Source organism: Lupinus angustifolius, chromosome LG03, assembly GCF_001865875.1.
Source record: "Lupinus angustifolius cultivar Tanjil chromosome LG03, LupAngTanjil_v1.0, whole genome shotgun sequence".
Lineage (NCBI taxonomy): Eukaryota > Viridiplantae > Streptophyta > Magnoliopsida > Fabales > Fabaceae > Lupinus > Lupinus angustifolius.
Genome location: NC_032011.1, coordinates 22,376,889 through 22,398,129, shown reverse-complemented (window position 1 = coordinate 22,398,129; position 21,241 = coordinate 22,376,889). Strand labels below are relative to the sequence as shown.

Genomic DNA, 21,241 nt, shown 5'->3' with positions numbered 1-21,241 from the left:
CTTGCAAGTTGCAATGTGGCATTGGTTTACAATTCAAAAGTCATGTTGATATCACCCACTGTTTGTGCATATTATCTAACCCTAAAAGAGATCTATGATCACACAAGATTGTAGTGAAGATTATATATCAATAAATAAAGCCTCTTAGAATCTCTAAAGGCTAGATTTTCTAAAATGATTCATTCAACTTACAATGGTATTGGTTTACAATTCAATAATCTCGTTGAAATCACCCACCATTAATCAAAAGATGGAAAGATCAAAATAAACAAGATTATTACTTATCTATTTTATTTTATGATAGATAAAATATTAGTATCTTTTTTGTACTACCATTAGTATTATTTCATCTTTAGGTAGGCATTAATTCTTTTCAAGGTATGTGGTTATCATTTCAATAATTTTTTAGCAAGACTTTATATCACTAGATCAACATTTTGTTAATAAAAAAATATTGGTACCTAGTTAGTTGTAATGAACTACACATATTTCCTACTTCTCAAGCCACATGTTAATAATAAACTATAAGATTTGGATACTCTAAAAAAGTGTGATTATATATAAAGGGAACATGTTATGTGATGTATTTGTCAGTGATCTTAATCCACTCCTATTTGGATTTTATTGCCCATAAAGGAATTCAAAAGTATTCAATTAAATAATAACCCTAATAAAATAATAACCCTCACCCAACAATATTTACACCTCATTTTTCTTGTGAATTTTCCATAATATCTTCCCCATCACTCATTTTCCCACTTAACTCTTTCTTTATTATTTCCCTCATTCCTCAAACTTTTCCACTTCACTCTCACCCCTCACACTTTTTCATTTTCCCTCATCAATCCTCATCCCTATGGACTTAGTGCAAAGAGTGGTTCTTCAGTTCGACCTAACTTCATAGTGATAGTGCCTTTACGTGAACTGTGGCACGTATTGCAAAAAACATTTTGTACCACGTGATTTATCACTTACAAATGTGTAACAAATATATAGAGTAAATTACACTGACATTCCTTGAGTTTTAGTGAAATTATACAATTTACCACTCACTTTTTTACACCTATACAAACCTCCCATAATTTTTATACTTTCATTACACTGACCACCTCTGCATAAGAAATAAGTGTAATATTTTAAACAAAAATGTGATAAGAGCGATTTAAACAACATTTCTTTAGAATTGTTGATGTATTTTGTAACCAAAAATAATAAAGATACATTGATTTGTATATTATTTAGACTTGTCTACACAATATATTATGTTTTGTTTAACTTTTTGTTTAAAAGATTACATTTATTTCTTATGTGGTGGTCAGTGTAATGAAAGTATAAAAACTTGGGGAGGGTTGTGTAGGTATAGAAAAGTGATGGATAGTTTGTGTAATTTCACTAAAACTCATGGTGTCGGTGTAATTTACTCATGTATATATATATAAAAAACTATGATGATCAAGCTCATGTATACATGTTAATAAATGAATTTGTTTAAGTATATATAAAATGCAAATATATACTTAGATTTGCATTTCACACGTTGAGAAGAAAGTGACATATGTCAGACTCTAGTGTTTATAATCTGATCATAATATACTGCATGCAATGGTGCTTTTATCAACGATTGGGTTTCTTCACCAGATCTTGATCACGTATTTTTATATGCTTCATAAAAGAAGATTTTCATCAATATTAGTGATCATAAGCAGACCTTATAATTTTCGAAGTTATCGTAGATATAATTTTCTGGGTACAGTTTAAAACGCATAAAAATAAAACTCAATAACACTTCTATATGACTTTATGAACATGAAGAAATTATTAGACAAAAGAAATGAAAGAAATTTAGGGTGTGTTTGGTTTTAAGAAATGTTTTCTCTTTCTATTTCCTATTTTCATTTTCAAAAATCATTTTTCATTTCTTGAAAACATGTTTGTTATTATCATTTTTATTTTCAAAATCAATCATTGTAAACTTCACAAACCATGACACTTGCCTTTATAACTAGTTCAATTCTAAATTTTAGTAACTAAAGTGGTAATACCAATGATTTCGTCAGATGTATTCACAAATGATATTTGCATTTTCTTTTTCAACGGATTTTATGTCAACAATATATTAATCATCTTTAATAGCTGGATTTGGTCATTAGGTATCACAAAGACATGTGGAAGGTCATAACGAGCATCATGTAGTTGCAAGTGCTCTCCAAAAAAACTAACATAAATTAGTAATATACAAATGCTGTATTATTTAATTAAGGTAGCAGTAAATTCAAGAGACATCAATTTTTATACCAAAATCATATATTATCATATTCATCGTCGAACTATTTTACAGTATTATAATAGATGCGAAAAAAATTATTATGTTGAGATATAAATAAATAAATTCTATTAGGAGGATCTATGGTGATATAAAAGTACTTATCAACTTATTTTAGTGTTTTATTGATAAGTGAAAGAGTAACATCATTTGATGTTTAAGATTGTGCACATACTTTAAGAATTTTTAAATGATATAAAAATTTAATATTTAATGCACTTTGAAAGATGTATTAAAAAAAGAAATGAAGAAACATGTAATAAAAAGAGGAGTAATATATAAGGGTATAATAGGAAAGTAAAATATAAATGTGTATTAAGTTTTCATTACATCAAAAAATTGGAATGATATGAAAATACTAAAACATCAAAAGATATAGAACAAATGAAGGTAAAAAGTCTTAAAAAAATTTCAATGAAATGTCATTGCTTTATTTTTGGAAATGTTGAAAATGACATTTTTTTTTTATTTTCAAAATTTCAAGAAATGAAGGTCATGTTTTCTGAATACGAAATGAAAACAACAAAGTAGACATATTTTCACGCTTATTTTCTGATTTCATTGAAAATGAAAACAGAAAATGGTCAAAGCAAACACACTCTTAATAAACAGAAGATCCACTTTGCCCCAATCTCACTCAGTAAGAAGTTCTCTATCTAAGCAAAAATCTCATGCGAATCCTTTGATTCTTCAATTTCTACATTTTCTTTGTCTAATAGAAATTTCATTATTCTCTTCAAAATCCTTACTTCAAACTCTATTAGACTTCAACCTCTTCAATATTATGTAGCTCATTCCCCTCTTCCAACTCTAATATAGCTTATTATAATTTTCCCACTTAAATCTCATTTGCTTTTCACCTTAAAAATATCATATTTACTCTTTCTAAATTCACCTCCTAAAATTATGGTCAAAATCCAACCATGATAGTGATGCTAAGTAACAACTATACGTAACAGAAAATACTATTTTTCTTATATTAAAGGACCCAACACAATAGAATCCTAATTCCTAAGGTTCAAGTCAAGTTCTTTTTCCAAAATTTTACCAACATGGTAAAATTTGAATAAATGTAAAAAGTCCCAGCAATTATATTATTGACAAGTTTCATACTGCAAAACATGTCTACATTCCAGAAACAAGATAACAAATTAACAATCACATTGGTGCATTGAAGCTTACAAATAAGATGGAATTATGCAAGCAACAATATAATCCCTAAGAATTTCTCCTATTTCCACCTTCTTTTTTTATTATTGATAAACCAATATTAATCATTACAAGACTTTCAACGACTAAAAAATATGAATTAATGTATTAGGTTATCAACTACCTAAAACCTGTACATAATCATGAGATGGCCGTGTGCTCTATCAACAATTCTGGTTGATTGTGCTGTTTGAGTTTGTTTGCCCCCACAAATCAATGGAGTGAAAAATGAAGCTTGGAGAATATGATAACCCAAAAATGAAAGAAAATACGATCCTGGCGTCATTGGCAAATGTAATTTCTGCTTGCATTCAGCTAGTATCTTCAAGAATTGGTAACATCTCACATCTCAGATAGTAACAATAAGTCTGAAGTAACACTACCTTGGTGAAATCATTGCTCGATTTTTCGAAGCTCCCAATTGCCCTCGCCATCAATCAGCCGTAATTCCAAGGAATGGAATGGTATTAAAGCGGGACGCTGGGGATAGTAGCAAATATAATTAGTTTGAACAGATCTAGATGGCTAATAATATACATGTTTAAGTTTAGAGAAGTTAACAACTTGTTCAACTAGAACTAGATAAAAATCAAATGGTTGTGCGCTGAGAAAGAGTGTACTGTATCTATAAAAACACAATCAGAACGTTTACAAAATCCGAATTGTAGTGAAACAAGAACAACAAACTAGTGAACTAATCTTAAAACACTAAACTTATCATATGATAAAGGGGGTTTTCAAAAAAGAAAGATACGGAGAGAGTCTTACTTGTGAGGAAGTAATAAATGTGATTCCCAAATCCTTTGCAACCCCATATAAGTGTTCTTCAACATCAACGCTAGTTGCACTGCAATTATGTTTTTGAAGAGGAAGAATAAAACAAGGTTAACAACAAATAAGAAACAAAATTTCACAAGAAAAAAATGCATAGGTAGCCATACATACTTCGTGCACTCGTCCAGGATACCAAATTTAGGCTCGTGGAAGAACAAGCGTGCCTTACAGAACAGAAGGTAAATGTTAAAATCGAAACAAGAGAGGAATATTACAAACAGATTAAAGTTTGTTCCTCTAATCATGGGTTGAAGGCCTATATACTACATTAAAACATATTCAAGAAGTTCATCAAACTCATTCTGAAGTTAGTACAGAATACCTTCAAAAAAATTCACTACAGATTAGATTCACATACCATGCCTAATCTCTGCTGTTCCCCAAGAGAAAGAATGTCTTCCCAGTTTAGAATTGCATCCCAGCCTCTTTCATCCCTTTCTAAAAGATAAATCAACCGAACATTCTCTAGAATAACTTCCAAGCGCATGTCCAACAAATTTCCAGTGTCAGGATGTACTTCACCTGAATTACAAAGATTACAACGATCAGAACTAAAATGGCAGGACAAAATAAACATATGCATGCACCCTTGAATGATTAGAAGAGAACAAGAAGTTATTATTGGTTTGCAAAAAAAAATGACCAAGATAATTTTGCCCAACTAAATTTATAGAAAGGAGAAAATTCTCAACACTATCAACATGGCTAACACCTACATACATTGCACGGATTATCGCAACTGTAGGATACAGAAATGGACATATTAATAGCCAGTTATTATTAATCAAAAGCAAAGTGGGTATCAATATTTTAAACTTCAGTTGAGTCAAATCAATGTATAGTCAGTTATTATTAATGTATATTAATGTATAGTCAGAAACTTCAATTTAAATATAAAGGGCATATCTGGAGCAGGTCTTATTTCATGTACCAAAGATACCTTTTCCATACATCTTCAATGCCCTAAACTCTGCTTCCTCACGGGACAGGGGGTATATAATTTGATCCCGCAGGGTACCCAAGCATGTATAGGGCCGCTGAGGGACATAGAAAATGCCACAACCCGACCCAGCTTCTTGAGTGAGATCTTCAGACGGTCTAGAGAGTCTTCCACTTGCAACTGGCCAAAGTCCTCTGAGAACTCTGAAAATGGAACTTTTTCCACTTCCATTTGGACCTTTTAACATATAACATGTGTAAGATTTAAACTCTAATCATGAGAATTCCCTCTTCTAAAAGGGCAATAAAATAAATTAATTATACAAACCAGTAACGAGCAGGCTTCCTCCAAGCTGAATGTCACATGTTAACTCCCTGGCCAACATCTTCTGAGTAGGGGTTACAATATCAACCTTGGAAAAAGAAATAACATCTTTGGAACGAAAATCCCTCTCTGGAAGTGTATCTCCATCACTGATGAAATTCCCTGTATCATCCAAGATAGTATTAGCACATGATGACTTACAGTAAATAACTACTGCTTTGAAGCATCAACATATTATTTCGTATGGTTGCTTATTAAACTAAGTAATGATGATAAAATACCAGACTGTGCTGCTTCCAGGAATTCTTCAAACTCAAAAATCCGATTAATACCACCAGAAAGCTCTACAAACTTTCTATTCAATTCAAGAATATCACCAAAAGCTAAAAAGCTTTGAGAAACAACAGATGCTAAGAACCTCAGTGCATGTGCCAGCTCACCTGTAAGTACAGTACCATATATGTGAATGAGGGACAAAAGGCAGATAAAGCGAGTAGCTGACACCAGCCCAAATAATCTTACCCTGTGTACTTATTGATGCACGGTCTCCCTGATGTTCCATGGCATACAACAAGCTAAGCAACCAAGTCACATTATGAGGGAGTTGCTTTGTAATAAAATCATCCAGTATACCGAACACCCACTTCTTTTTTAGAAGATACTTGGAGTGGGTGAGAAGCTCTCCGAATCTTGATTCAACCATCTGCACCATGTTAAGAGAATAAAACTTACAGCCTCACAATAAACCCAAATTCGTAGTGTAAGGTAAAGCAAAAGAAATAATCCAAACTTCTCCTTTCAAACCTGCAATCTAATCACATCCCCATATTTATATAGCCCAACATCAAATAATTAAGTTTTATAAAACAAATAAATTCATTTCTCAAATAGTACATTTAGGGTTTTCTTGTTTAAGGAGTGGTAAATGAGAAAGTGGAAAATTAAGAGGGGAGTGAGAACATAGTGAAAAGGAGTGGTTTTGATTTTCACTGCTTATTGCTTGGCAAAGATTCATGAAAAGATACGTCCAAAAATTGATTGGTGGAGTGTGAATGAGTTGTACTAATCAACCATCCACATTTTGTTTGTGCCAAGTAATGTGAAGTAATTTTCATTCCTAATTTTTCACTTTCTCAAAAGCAGACCTTAAAGAATAGACATTAATATTCTGGAGTTGGGATGCTCACAGCTTTTTCTCGGGCACCACCTCCAAAGAAAGCAACAGATTCAGCATGAGTACATAGTCTTTCATGCATGAACCTAACAAGCATGGAGTGGAAAAAATGTCAGAATCATTTCCAAGGCCCTATTTGTTTTAGCGCCATGACAGAGACAGCAGAAGCTAGGATGGCTTTACCTAAAGGTTCCTTCAAGTTCTTGTTCCTGGCTTATTAAATCACCAAAATCAGGAGTAACAGTTCTAAGAAATCCGAGACCAAGTAACATGTAAGTATAGAGTATGGCAACTCCCCTCTGACCAGTTAACAGCTTCATTCTCCATGTGAACCTTGAGAAAAACAGAAACACTCAGTTAATTCAAGTTCTAGTAAAATACACACAAGTAATATAATAACTCAACTTTATGAACGGAAGTACTCACCACAAGATATCCACAGAAGGCTTTACTAATCCAGTGACCAGTCCAGACAAGTCAGTTGTTAACTTCTCCAAATCCTGAGTTAGCCTCTGATCAGCGTCAATATTCTTGCTCGACATGTTGAAGACCTACAAAGGTAAGCATGTAACAGGAATATGAAACCAAGAACTAAACATCTGTCTAAAGTGCATCAAAGCCAAATGAGTCTTGAATAGATTCTAATTATTCATAACAGAGCGACGGAGAATTAGTCATGCTTTTCATTCCTGAAATTAAACAAAGTAAATGCTACTTGATGTAAATAACAATCAGCATTGGAATGGTGGAACCATTAGAATTAATGTAACTCAGGAAATACTACAAATCAATAACGAGTTTTCTTGTAAATAGATGTATTCGTTAATTTGTGTATATAAATATCAATCAGCTAAGTAGCCAAACTCACTCAAGCAAATTTACATACAAACTTTTTATCTAACGGTAAAGCCGTTAGTCTTGTGACAAGGAGGTCATAGGTTTAAATCCTAGAAACAGTCTCTTTGCTTGAGAGAGAGCCTCGTGTACTAGGCAGCCATCTTTCATTCTTTAAGCTTATCAACCATTTCAAGATGGTATCAAAGCAGGCTCAGTCCCTCATCTGCTCAAAGTTATTTGTGATTCTGCCATCAGGTCTAGCAGAACCTTCAACAACAAAAAGAAGAGCAGTTTCATCTGGAGTTCTAAAGATTCATAACAATAATTGTTCAGAAACTTCAAAACAAAGGACTTGGGCAGAGCAAGATATTTTCTTAGGATTGAAATAGCACAAACAAAGTGTGGCATCGTTATCTCCAAAAGAGAGTATGTTCTTGAAGGAAAGTCCTATTCAGTCACAAGGAGGAATCAAATAATGGTTGGGAGATTAGGTTATATTACTGACTAGGCCGGATATATCCTTTGATGTTAGTATTTTCAGTCAGTTTCTAAATTGTCTTTGGGATAGTCATTGAGATGTAATGGCTCAGATCTTGACATATATAAGGGTTCTCCCTGACAGGGGTTGATATATGAAAATAGGGGCCATGCAAATATTGTTGGTTATGCCAATGCTAATTAGACCGACATAGTGAGTCCAACACTTCCCTAGACTCTGTGCATAGTGGAAGCTTTATAGCAACATGTTGCATTTTATGCTAACTCTGGTTAGGCAGGATCTCACAGTGATAGAAGGTCAACATCTGGATATTGTCTTTTGTTTGGGGAAACCTATGTCTCTTGGAAGAGAAAGAAGCAAAATGTAGTTTACAGGTCAAGTGTCAAAGCAGATTATCGAGATATGTCTCTTTCTATATGCAAATGCATGGTTAATACAACATCTTCAGGGATTGAAGTTCAGTGATATACGAACCATGAAGTTAATTTGTTATATTTACGCAGCATGACATATTGCTTCCAACCTGGTCTTTCAGGAACAACCAATCATATAGAGGTTGATTGTCATTTCATCCGTGAAAAAATTATTTTGGGAGAAATCAGTACAGGTTTTGTAAACTCAAATGATTGATTAGAAGACATCTTTACTAAATCCCTTCAAGGTCCTCACAGTTATTATATTGCAGCAAGCATGGAGCAGTTGATCTTTATGCTCCAGCTTAAGGGGGAGTGTTGGAAATGACAATCAGCATTCAAACCATTTGAATTAGTGTTAGAAATAACAATCAACATTGAAACTATTACAACTGATATACTTGGAAGTAGAAGAGTTAAATGTAGTATTGGAGATGGTAAAAATCAGTAATTATTTTTCTTGTAAATACAAGAAATATTCATTGATCTTTGTATATAAATATCAACAAGCAGAATGCTTAAACGTGAAACTCTTTGAATCTGTCATTTATTTTCATCAGTCCATCTTCAAGTACTAGAAATTAGGAAAATTAACTGAGCCACAATTCTTTGAAGAAAATTTCCACATTAAATAGTACAATTAATACTTAATTATGATTTGATAAAATAATAACTAATTATTCAAGCACAAATGCAAAACATGCTTATCATGTTAAATTAATAGGGGGAAGTAAAAGAACTAATGAGTAATTCATATCCAATTACCTTGTAGAATGCATTGTTTCTCAAGTAGTTTTTGAGTAGATGCTGTGTCAAACGAATCCGCCACCCGAGGGCTAGCCTGGCAGTCAAGTGTCTGAAGAGCAAGACAAACTTCACTCAAATTTGCTACTTGAAATGCTTCTTATGCCAACCAGTTCACATTTTTGCCCCCATTTAAATGCTTTAAACTATCTATTTAAGTTTCTCATGGGTTTCTTCTATCTATACACACACACATATATACATCATAAAATTTTCACTAAACAAGGATATAAATTTCCTTCAGTTATAATTACAAATTCAACAGCAATAATATGCAAGTGTGGCTCCTCTAAAATGCACTTTAGAGGTTAAAGTGCACCGATCTAGACCATTGAATGTGATGAATAGTTGAGATCATTTTTCGGGTAAGAAATTCAGTTTTTTAAATAGAATGGTTGAGATCATCATATCCCAGTTAATGAATCTCCATCAGAATTTATTCCATATTCATGTACTTTAGTATCTAAAGTACAAGGTGCAATTTGGAGGAGACCCACCACATATGTAAACAGATAGCATTATCAGATCTCGGTAAGGATTAGGAGAATCCAGATTGTACCAATTACCTTATAGAAGGTGCAATAAAAGAAGAGGCAGCACTTTGCAGAACGCTTAGACCAATTAACCGAATAAAGGCAGCTTTATCCTGCTCCAAAACAAACTTCACAGAGGTACCTGATAACATAAATTATCTTTTAACATCATCTGCATAGACACTCAGAGTAATGAAAAGTCAAAGATGAGAAAATACCATTAAGTGATGCAATACGATCCGAGACCCATGTTCTTGAAACAACAAGAAAAACAACAGCAAGCAGTTGAGCACCTTGTTTATCAAGTACAGTGGGTACCTGAAAGCGAGTAGTGCACTTCAGAAAGATGCGCCTAGACTATATTGTAGTTATAGATTAACTCAAGTGCATACATTGCACATCCTTCTGTAAGAAAGGTTGTTGGCTCATACTCATAGAAAGACATCAAGGACATAATGCATGAACGTCCGTGTATTTTTTTACGAAGACTAGAAAAGTATCATTGAAAAGGATAGGCTTAAAGAGAATGAAGAAAAAATTATAATTGCAGTGACACATTTGCAGAGAAAATTATAATTGCAGTGACACACTTGCAGAGAAAATTACAATTACTTTAATTTGCCAACCAAACAAAGCCTGAACAAAACCTTCTGCAAGTTAGCCAACCTAAAACCGATGCCACTATGAATAAAAAATATACATGAACTGTAGGATGCAGGAGTAAACTAGTTTAAAGAACGATTCTTGAGCTTATAATAACCACAGCCAAATATCATAGATACCTAAGATTTTCAATTTTATAAATGATAAACACATCATATAGATTAATCACTATCATGGAAGTTATCCAACTACACACACAAAGTAAAAACATTATAAAATCATATCTGCAGAAGGTACTTACCAATACTTTAGACATGGCAGCAACCCTAAATGGCAATACCCTTTTGTTACCACGGATTTGGGGAACAACAGATGATGAAATAGACTGATTCATAGATGGAGATGACGCTACCACTTCTGCAATATATGATTGTGCCTTTGAATTTGAGAATGCAGAATCCTATGATAAGAAAGTGTGGAATTCATCATGATCAGTCTAAAATAATGAACAATGGAGGCAGCACCAGAAAAAGTTCAGAAATTTTTTAAACCTTTTTGTTGATGGCAAATGCTCGTTGAACTGCCTTGGCATCACTCTGTCGAGTTGTCTCTAATGTCTTCATCTTATCAATCCCCATTTCAGTAGAAGAGTCCTCCCTGGAGTTTAAATCTGAATCTTATAAACAAAAACAAACGCCTAAAGCAGAACAACTATTAACAGTACAGTAAAGTTCAAACCTTCCATAATGAACACTCCATCCTCCTTCACCATCTAAGGATAAAACCACATCATGGAATGCCACTAATGCTGGACGATGTGAGATGGTAATGCATGATGTTCCCATGTCCCGAACTTTAGCACAAAACCGCTCTTCCATATCAGTAGTTACAGCACTTGTGCACTCATCAAGAATTGCAAATTTAGGCTTATGGTAGAAAAGTCTAGCCATGCCCAACCTCTGTTGCTCACCCAACGAAAGTTCTTCACCCCAATTTACCTCCTTCTCAGACGGGTAACGGTCCAGCAAATATTCAAGGTCAACCTTGAATACATATACATGCAATTCCAATGAGAACAGTCAACAAAATATAAATACAGTTTGCTACATACACATGTGACATTGAGAAAGACATGGATTATGTGTGAGCTTTACATTTTTCAATAGTTCCACCATCCCGCTATCTGTGAGTGGTTCAACCTCTTGATCTGAAGTAAGAGGATAAATTAGCTGATCACGAAGGGTTCCTACAGCAGTGTATGGTCTTTGTGGTACATAGAAAATCTCCTTGTTAAGATCAGAGCCAATGCCAGGTTTCACAATATATCCAGATATCAATGGCCAAAGACCACCTAGAACACGGAAAAGCGAGCTCTTTCCACTGCCATTTGGACCTTCAACCAAAGAATCATCAATAACATGTCAAAGAATTAATCAAAAGAAAGAACAGGAAAACAAAAACACATCAGCCTTCAAGCCTGAGTTAACCAATACAAGAAAGAAAAGGAAGAGCCACCAAAAGAGAGAGTTCAGATGGCTACCTGTAATCAAAAGATTAGAGCCTGGCTCAACCTTAAGGGTCAGATCATCCACCAAGACATTACCAGTGGGGGTCACAACCTGAATTAGGGTGCAGGTAACTATTAAAACATGACGAACATAATACAGTAATAGTTAGTTGAATAGATTTTACTTGCCTTGACTCCAGAAAATTCAATGTAGTTAGCTTCACTTATGCAATTTTTACTTCCCTTTCTTTGCAGTGAAGGATTCTCATCCACCAAGCTTAGCTCCCTTGATACAGCCATTAACTCATAAATGCGATCGGCATACCCACTGTAGCACATACAGATAGGTCAGAGCATGTAGGCAGACAAAATGAAGAAATTGCACGAGGCATGCAGGGTACCAATAAAAGCCTCTAATATCAACTTCTAAAAATTACAAAAACAGAAGATCATTTATACCTGAGACGATTGAGCCGTCTTGCACTGATAGAAAGCGTTCCTAGAGACTGAAATAGGGAAACTATGACACTAGTATGATATCTTAGATTGCTCAACATCTCTGCACGCCCTAAAGTTGAACTATCAGGTTTTAGATGACCAGAAAAGAAAGGCTCAATGATCAAAATAACAGCAACAGTAGCACCAAGGTATTTCAACAAAAAGTCTTGAATCATGCCAAACCACCAATGGTCATGAAGCACAGTTTTCATGTGCCTAACCAAGGCCTTAAACTTTTGTTGAATATGAGATTCTTCTCTCCTCTCTCCACCGTAATATGCGATACTTTCTGAGTGAGTCCTTAACCGTGAGTGAAGCTGTCTGTACTCTCCTTCCAATTGCTGCTCTCTGGACATAAGTTTCCCAAATGAGGGAGAGAAGTTTCTGATTGCAGTCCCAGCTCCAAGTACATAAGCCTGAAAATGCCAGAAGAGGGTATTGAGAAGACAAGCACTGATTCGAACACCTTATCTAAGTTCTAAATAGCCTCCACCCATGAGCAACAAGTCAAAAAATATGGATAGCAATGGTTAATGAGAAATCAACGAAAAAGTACAGTTCAATTACATAGTTACCAATATCCAGAAGACATATTTCGGGCTAGCATATGAACACAGCCGCCAAGTGTATAGAAGTCCATCAGTTACTGCTGTTAAATCATCCAGTACAATTTCACTCAACTCTGTACAGCTCTTTCCACTGCCATTTGGACCTTCAACCAAAGAATCATCAATAACATGTCAAAGAATTAATCAAAAGAAAGAACAGGAAAACAAAAACACATCAGCCTTCAAGCCTGAGTTAACCAATACAAGAAAGAAAAGGAAGAGCCACCAAAAGAGAGAGTTCAGATGGCTACCTGTAATCAAAAGATTAGAGCCTGGCTCAACCTTAAGGGTCAGATCATCCACCAAGACATTACCAGTGGGGGTCACAACCTGAATTAGGGTGTAAAGTCACTATTAAAACATGATGAAAACAATACATTGATAGCTGGTTGAGTATATTTTACATGCCTTGACTCCAGAAAATTCAATATAGTTAGCTTCACTTGTGCAATTTCTACTCCCTTTTCTTTGCAGTGAAGGATTCTCATCCACTAAGCTTAGCTCCCTTGATACAGACATTAACTCATAAATGCGATCGGCATACCCACTGTAGTACATACAGATAGGTCAGAGCATGTAGGCGGACAAAATGAATCTCATGAAGGAATTGCATGAGCCAAGCAGGGTACCAATAAACGCCTCTAATGTCAAATTCTAAAAATTACAGAAACGAAAGATCAAATATACCTGAGACGACTGAGCCGTCTTGCACTGATAGAAAGGGTTCCTAGAGACTGAAATAGAGAAACAATGACGCTAGTATGATATCTTAGATTGCTTAACATCTCTGCACGCCCTAAAGTTGAACTGTCAGGCTTTAGATGGCCAGAAAAGAAAGGCTCGATTATCAAAATAACAGCAACAGTAGCACCCAGGTACTTCAATAATAAGTCTTGAATCATGCCAAACCACCATTGGTCATGAAGCACAATTTTCATGTGCCTAACCAAGGTCTTAAACTTCTGTTGAATATGAGATTCTTCTCTCCTCTCTCCACCGTAATATGCTATACTTTCTGAGTGAGTCCTTAATCGTGAGTGAAGCTGTCTATACTCTCCTTCCAATTGCTGCTCTCTGGACATAAGTTTCCCAAATGAGGGAGAGAAGTTTCTCATCACGGTACCAGCTCCAAGTACATAGGCCTGAAAATGCCAGAACAGTAGATTGAGAAGACAAGCACTGATTCTAATACCTTACCTAAGTTCTAAATAGCCTCCACCCATCAGCAAAAAGTCAAAAAGTATAGGTAGCAGCTGCTAATGAGAAATCTATGAAGATGTACAGTTCAATTACGTAGTTACCAATATCCAGAAGACATATTTCGGGCTAGCATATGAACACAGCCGCCAAGTGTATAGAACTGCATCAGCTACTGCTGTTAAATCATCCTGTACAATTTCACTCAACTCCGAACAGAACCTTGGTACATCACTGGCAATTCTTTGCTCTGGGTTAGTTATCCGACCATCAACATGTGACATTTTGTAATACACCATGTTCTGAAAGCAAAGTAAATGATAAACAGAAAGCAATAGTAACAAATAGAGTACTACAATAAAAGCTATAGGCTTAACAAGCCAATTAAGACTACTATTCACACACAACCAAAGCTGGCATTGCAGACTTGGAATTTTAAAGAATTTATTATATACTGAATATTTACTCTTCTTTGTGGAGAAAGTAGAACATTCTGAAGTAACTTCTACTTACGAAAGAAGATATAGAAAAGCATCTGGGATGGTCCTGAACAGGATCAGCCCAAGACCTTAAAGCTATGCCAGCAAATAATAAGCTGTAGCATCAGGCTGTTTGTCCCTTTTCAAATTATATTATTGATAAGTTCAAGTTCTTGTACCTAACAGGTTAACAGTCATTAACGTCTACTACTATCCATATTCTTTTAGCAGCAGAAGGCAGCTATAGACCTTAAGGCATCAACAGGCAAATTCTAAAAATATTGAAAACTAACTTTCAAACATTGCAAATAGACAAGAAAATAGACTTGGCAAATAAACACATGAAAAAGAATGAAAAATAAGAAAGACAAACAGACTTGTGAAGGATAAAAGCTGACAACTAAATACAGACACTTCATATGACAGTCGGAACTAGAGATATAAGTTCACAAATAGTTAAACAAAGAAAATCTAAAACAGATTTAAGCATTCGCATGCAGTTCAATAGTTTATACCTCAAAATAGTGGGAATGGATAAGCTTTGTCAATATTTTTCTGAAATGCAGACTCAAAGTCCCAGTTATGTACTTTGACGTAGAGTGAATGGTTGATAAGAAGAAGCACAAAATAATATTTTCTGATATTAACCGGAAAAACAATGGCACGCGTCGAAGAAAAGCAGCACGAAATAGGAAGCCTTGCACTTTTGCTAGCCTGTTGCTCAAAGCAGTTCGCAGCACCTGCAAATACATGGGATTTCAAATGCCATTAATTTGAACTCTATCATTTTGTTCTTTGGGGATCAACCAACAATTTCCATGTCGGGATCAACCAACAATTTCCATGTCTATATTCTGATATTCATATCTTGTGTGCATACAAAACTAAAAAGTTTCTTGAGGTTTTGACATTGAAATAAAATGATCAGTCTTCATTTTCCCCCTCAATTTCATTTACTTACACAACCATGTGTATATACTGATATTATAAGCACTCACATTCATACAGGTAGGCAACTGCAAAATGCATTCTACTTTGGTCTGAGCAAGCTTACATGTCATATCATTGTAAGTAGACAGTAGTAAATCCAAACTATATATATTATTAAAATCGGAACCAAGACCTATACTCTTATACCTGACCCTTATAAACAATAACAATTATATTGTCTGCTATACAAGCATTCTGTCTTCCTTTCAGACCATGTAACAATCACAGTTGTAGTCATAATTCCTAGTCCAACAACTAGTATAAAATAAAATCATTTATGAAACATAACATGTTTCCAGGCAGGTGAGGCTTCACAGCATAAAAAACAATTGATTCCATAATCTTAGCTACAAATTGATGGGAATCAAATACCATGATGCATACTTGAATACATATATTATGTTATGGTAATTCTACTACATCAAATATTAAAGGCAACCATAATGCATGATGATCCTGTAAAGAAACAACTTCCCCAAAAGCTTAAGCTGTTGGGTGAAGGCAAATGAATGGTTTTATATTTCTAACACGCCCCTCATGCTATAGCCCTTCGGGCTTGAAGACTATGCACAGGCCCACCATACCTTGTTCTGAAATTTAACTTTTCTTTATTTAGAAGAATGGGGAACAGCAAGGAACGAACTCCTAACCATTTGGTCATAGCGGCTTTGATACCAAGTCAAGAACCAACTTTCCCAAAAGCTTAAGCTGTTGGGTGAAGGCAAATGAATGGTTTTACATTTTTAACACATCCAAAACAAATTCAGCTTACCACTATGCCAACTAAAGCTAAAAGGTCCCTTGCACCTAATTGGCCCATCTCAGATAGAAGAACTGCAGCAAGGACTTGAAGGGACTTCAAACCCCCTTTCTTTTGTTTATTTTTTGAATCAGCAGCATCCTTCACAACCTCATCCTTTGCGACTTCTTTATCATTGTTGTGCCCATTGCAATGGCCTAACAAATCATGTTTATTAACTCTAAACCTAGATTGCATATATGCAGCTGCTCCACCAGCAGCTAAGATACCAGTTGCAAGTAGTAAAGTTTTCCTGTCATTAACCACAATGAGAAACCAACGGTCAAAAAATATTACAGTATACCACAACCAGACCTTTATCCTACTAACAACCTAATTATTTTATTAATACCAATCAGCAAATGAAATAAGCTGTACAATGAGTAGAAAAGAAAATAGTATTGCTAATACAAGGAAACAAGGCCATTATAATTAAAGTGGGAAAAAAAACATTTCTTAGATGAGCGGATGATGATAATGTTAAAATTAAGAAAAATAACTCAACATGTTATGTAAAATCAAACTAGCAAAACACGCATAACGCACACACTTAAAAAGAAGCAGAACCACTGAGAAAGAAGTTTTAAGATCAAATACAAAACGTTGTATCAATTCTTCTGCCAAGAAAGGTTTTGCCTTTTTTGCTCGACCCTTGTAACTAAGTTTTCCAAGTTTTCATGTTTCACTCTGCAAATCATACTTGAGGAAAGCAAGTTTGTAAAGTCCAACTTCTAATGGCAATTATTGATAATTATGACCAGTTTCTAAGAGTTTAACTTAAAATAAAAGCATTAGAAGTCTTTAGATTGCAGCATAGGGATTTTGGAATAGTATAAACATTATCTCATTCCATCTATTTAGTATTTCTTTTGGGTGGAACTTACATAAGACTTGAGTATTGCTGCAATTTATTTATGGTTTCATGGTTTTTAGCAAATGTATTGCATTTTACATGGGTGAAACCCATGCACTTTTCAGAACTTATGTGGCCATTATGAACAAAATAGCTGATTAAATTGTAAACTTGATGTAGTAGGTCAGTAGGCAGACAAATTTAGTCAAATGGTAAGTCACTGCAACCTCAAATATGAGATTAAACATCACCAGGAGAAACATATAGAGCAAAAGTCAATACCTCCTTGAAGCCAGAAAACTCTGGCCATGCTGAGTTAGTTGCAGCAGCTGAAGGGAAGGCATAGCAGAAGATCAACCCCTCCCTTGCCAAAAAGTTGAAAGAGTTGAGATTGCTCCTCTTATAGTCAGGAGTGAGAAAATCTAGCAGTCATTAAATTCCATGAATAAATAATATATCAGCAACCAGAACTACATGCATTATAAATATCTAGACAATGCATTTTTAGGCACACCATGCCCCTCAGACATTAATGAGGGTCTTACATACATCTCAAACTAAAAATGGGCAAAGGACAACTTGATGCTACAAATCTCAAAGCATGGGGTCCAGAAAGGGGTCAAACCCACTATGTAGGTCAATACTTGGCAACCTGACTTTGCATTTACAAGAGGCTGGTTCCACGACTCGAACACATGACCTCCAAGGAGAAAACTCCAGATTTATCCATACATGCATGTCAAACTACATGGACATAAGAATATTTATAACTTGGCACATGGTGCTCTACAAATAGACCAAATGGTAACCTCATCAAATCAAAGCATGATTGTAGAATTAAAGCTCAAGTAGGGATGACAGATAAACAAACTTCCATAAAATTGAAATAATTTATAGTTTGTCTTTATTCCCCTTTTCCCAATGTTTTTTCTCATGGCAGGAACCTTTCAGTAGGACTGTCACTGTCCAGCATTATGAAGTTTAAATGATCCCATATAAATTTGCAAACGCTGAGGTAGTTATATAATCTGCAAAACAGTTGTCTTTGGACATCTGCTCTTATAGTTTAGCCACTAAGAGTAGAAAAATATCTGAACAACTTTAGAAAAGGAACATGATTCATTTACACCAATGAAAATCACTTACACTTGATCTCAATCGTCGATCTAATTTTCATCCAATAATCATTGAAATTGTAACTTTAATAACCATTAGATGAAAGTAAGATCAATAACTGAGATTGAGTGTAACTGAAAAACCACTTACGCCGATGTAAATTGATCCCTCCACTTTAAAAAATGGAAAATTTCAAATGTCGAAAAATATTTGACAACAAAGGGACAGACATTAAATAATTATATGCTCCACAACTTGTCCTAGTATATCTATGATATGCCAAATCGATGTCTTGTCGCCATCAAGGAAGCACGGACACTCCAAAACTGCCATCGTGTCTGTGACACTTTCAAACACTTATGGCTATATTTTACAACATTCAAATATATTTTATAAGCCAACCCCACCTAGTAGGATTATGGCTTGGTTGTTTGTTGTTGTTTTAATGCTTTTTAGAGCGTAATATCTATGCACTTGAGTATAAAGACTTTTACACAGTCAGTATATCATTCACCATTTAGTTGTATTACTTATATTTAAGAGTCAATGATGATTAAATATGAATGGTGAAAGATGCAATAACAGTGTACAAAACTTATATTGTCAATGCATACATTCTCTTTCTATTTTTTTATACCATTATAAATGTAAATATAACAATAATTAGATAAAATTTAGCATTTTATTAGGTTTGTAGTGGCTGATGCTAAGTTCTAAAACATGATTCACCTCTTTTACTTTAAGATTTGTGATTTTATATTAATCTTATATTAATTTTGCATCTATACCATAGTCGTGAATGCCCTAAATTTTTAAAAGTTGGTGTACCCTCGTGTCCATGTCGTGTTGTATCTGTGTCTCGTGTCGTAGGTGCTTCCTTGGTGGCCATAATTGGCGCTCAATTGAGTCAAGGACAAAACACCCCAATGAAGGAACAACCACTGTCAATAACCCAATTCCCATTCAGGTAGCAAAAGAAACAACAGAGGCAGTAGTATTAGTGGGTCCGTGATTCTCAAAAAAGTCAAGACAGCCCAGTGAACGATGCTCCTATCAGCAGGGCTGTGAGGAGGGTATGCATATGCAATCTTACCCAGAAAAAACAAATAGACAGTTGTCAGGATGTGAGATCACAAGCAACAACCTTACCATTGCGCTAAGGCTCACCCTCTACTGATTATCAACACATTAATTCTCTTAAAATGATTTGAAAGAAACATTTCCGCCAGAAACTGATAATATTAGCTTATTGTAAAAGCTGAATTTCAGCTTATTTCTTTTTCATACAAACGGCGCCCTTAATCATGTAACTAAAGAGAGGAGTAATAGTCTAACCTTGCTATGTGGATAGTGTTAAGTAACTATGCAAGATCACTATATAACACATCAAATTCTAGCTCATTAATCACTACCACCAAACATTTGTTGCAAACCGTTGATTCAAGTCAAAAAATCCAAAAAATTACGGAGCAGCAATAAGAATCAGCAACAAAATTACACTAATTCGAATGAACAATAAGAACAAACCTCAATAACCAAATCTAACATCAAAAGATAGCAAATAATTACATACAGTGTGAAATAAGTGTTAGGTGTGGAATTGGAATAAAGAAAGAGAAGAGATTTGAAGAAGAATACCTAGTATTTGCGATCGCGCGAAGAGCTAGAGAGAATCGAATAGAAAAGAAACCGCTGAGGGATTTGAGAAGATATATGTCAGAATCAGAAGCATTGATTCGATGAACGGAACCGGGTTCAGTGTCAGTTCGCTTTCTCTCCTGGTTTTTTGTAATTTCTTTTCAGATGAGTTATTACATACCTTTCAAAAGTTAACGGGCTGGTTCAAATGTTATATGATTTTTTTAGGTATTGGATTCGAGTCTTTTGATGAAAAAAATACTCACTGGATAATATATGTGGATGTTTCTAACTCGGACAGGAATGTTACAAAGATACTCGTATGAAACCAAATACTTCAAGATGTATGCACCGATAGTTGTAAGTTAATTTATACGATCAATATATTATGTTATCCACATTATACAACTGTCAATACATACATATTAATTTTGATAATATTATACTATAATGGTAATTCAATAAGTTTACTAATTAAATCATATATATTATAATAAATATAATACATTTATGAATATAAAAATTAAAATAATTGAATGGGTAAGTATAATACAAATAACTATTGAATTTAAGTTTATCATTTTGAAAAATATTAATTTTTCATTCCTAAATCATCTTTAATTGGTGTAGTATGATGAAATTTGACTATTTTCTGATTTCGAATTGGTTTAATTACATATATAATATAATTATTATATTATTATTGATATAAGGACTAGTTCAACATGCCCATGAGGCAATATTTGTTTAAGGTTCAACCAACATCATCCTTTTGGAATGTATGTTAAGGAAATCATTGTTTGATTTTAAGACACGGAAGATGAAGTCAAATATATAGTTTGATTGGGCAATTCTTCTTACACTATATTTCGATTTGAATTAAACCATAAATAAAGTCATGGTAGCAAAGTAAAGAATTGAAGAATAAGTATGGAATAATTATGCATATGATCTTAAGCACTAGTAAACCCTGAAGCTTCAATATATGCACACCAAAATAAATTAACACAAATCCTCTATCATACCCAATATTTTGTATTATTTTCTTTTCCACATGAGAAAT

At 34.4% G+C, this 21,241-nt stretch overlaps 1 protein-coding gene across 3 annotated transcripts; it reads right to left on the bottom strand.

The window, feature by feature from the left end:
* Positions 3,391-20,344, bottom strand: LOC109343671 (ABC transporter D family member 1-like). 3 transcript variants are annotated; one of them, XM_019582083.1, is made up of 26 exons: positions 20,179-20,344; positions 17,707-17,846; positions 16,545-16,824; positions 15,298-15,522; positions 14,408-14,605; positions 13,794-14,248; positions 13,515-13,653; positions 13,358-13,436; positions 11,648-11,886; positions 11,232-11,536; positions 11,045-11,150; positions 10,795-10,953; positions 10,109-10,208; positions 9,924-10,032; positions 9,319-9,409; positions 7,231-7,355; positions 6,988-7,137; positions 6,818-6,890; positions 6,153-6,333; positions 5,912-6,070; positions 5,634-5,792; positions 5,307-5,543; positions 4,725-4,888; positions 4,478-4,530; positions 4,301-4,379; positions 3,391-4,012 (listed from the first exon to the last, which is right to left on the bottom strand). In XM_019582083.1, exons 2-26 carry the CDS (start codon positions 17,766-17,768, stop codon positions 3,926-3,928), a joined length of 4,014 nt encoding a protein of 1,337 aa, XP_019437628.1. In that variant the 5' UTR covers positions 17,769-17,846; positions 20,179-20,344; the 3' UTR covers positions 3,391-3,925. The 3 variants fall into 3 exon arrangements, with proteins under 3 accessions (XP_019437628.1, XP_019437626.1, XP_019437629.1); XM_019582081.1 differs by lacking the exons at positions 13,358-13,436; positions 13,515-13,653; positions 13,794-14,248 and adding exons at positions 12,034-12,112; positions 12,190-12,328; positions 12,460-12,914 and having other exon boundaries at positions 20,179-20,343; XM_019582084.1 differs by lacking the exons at positions 6,818-6,890; positions 13,358-13,436; positions 13,515-13,653; positions 13,794-14,248 and adding exons at positions 12,034-12,112; positions 12,190-12,328; positions 12,460-12,914 and having other exon boundaries at positions 6,153-6,305; positions 6,986-7,137; positions 20,179-20,343.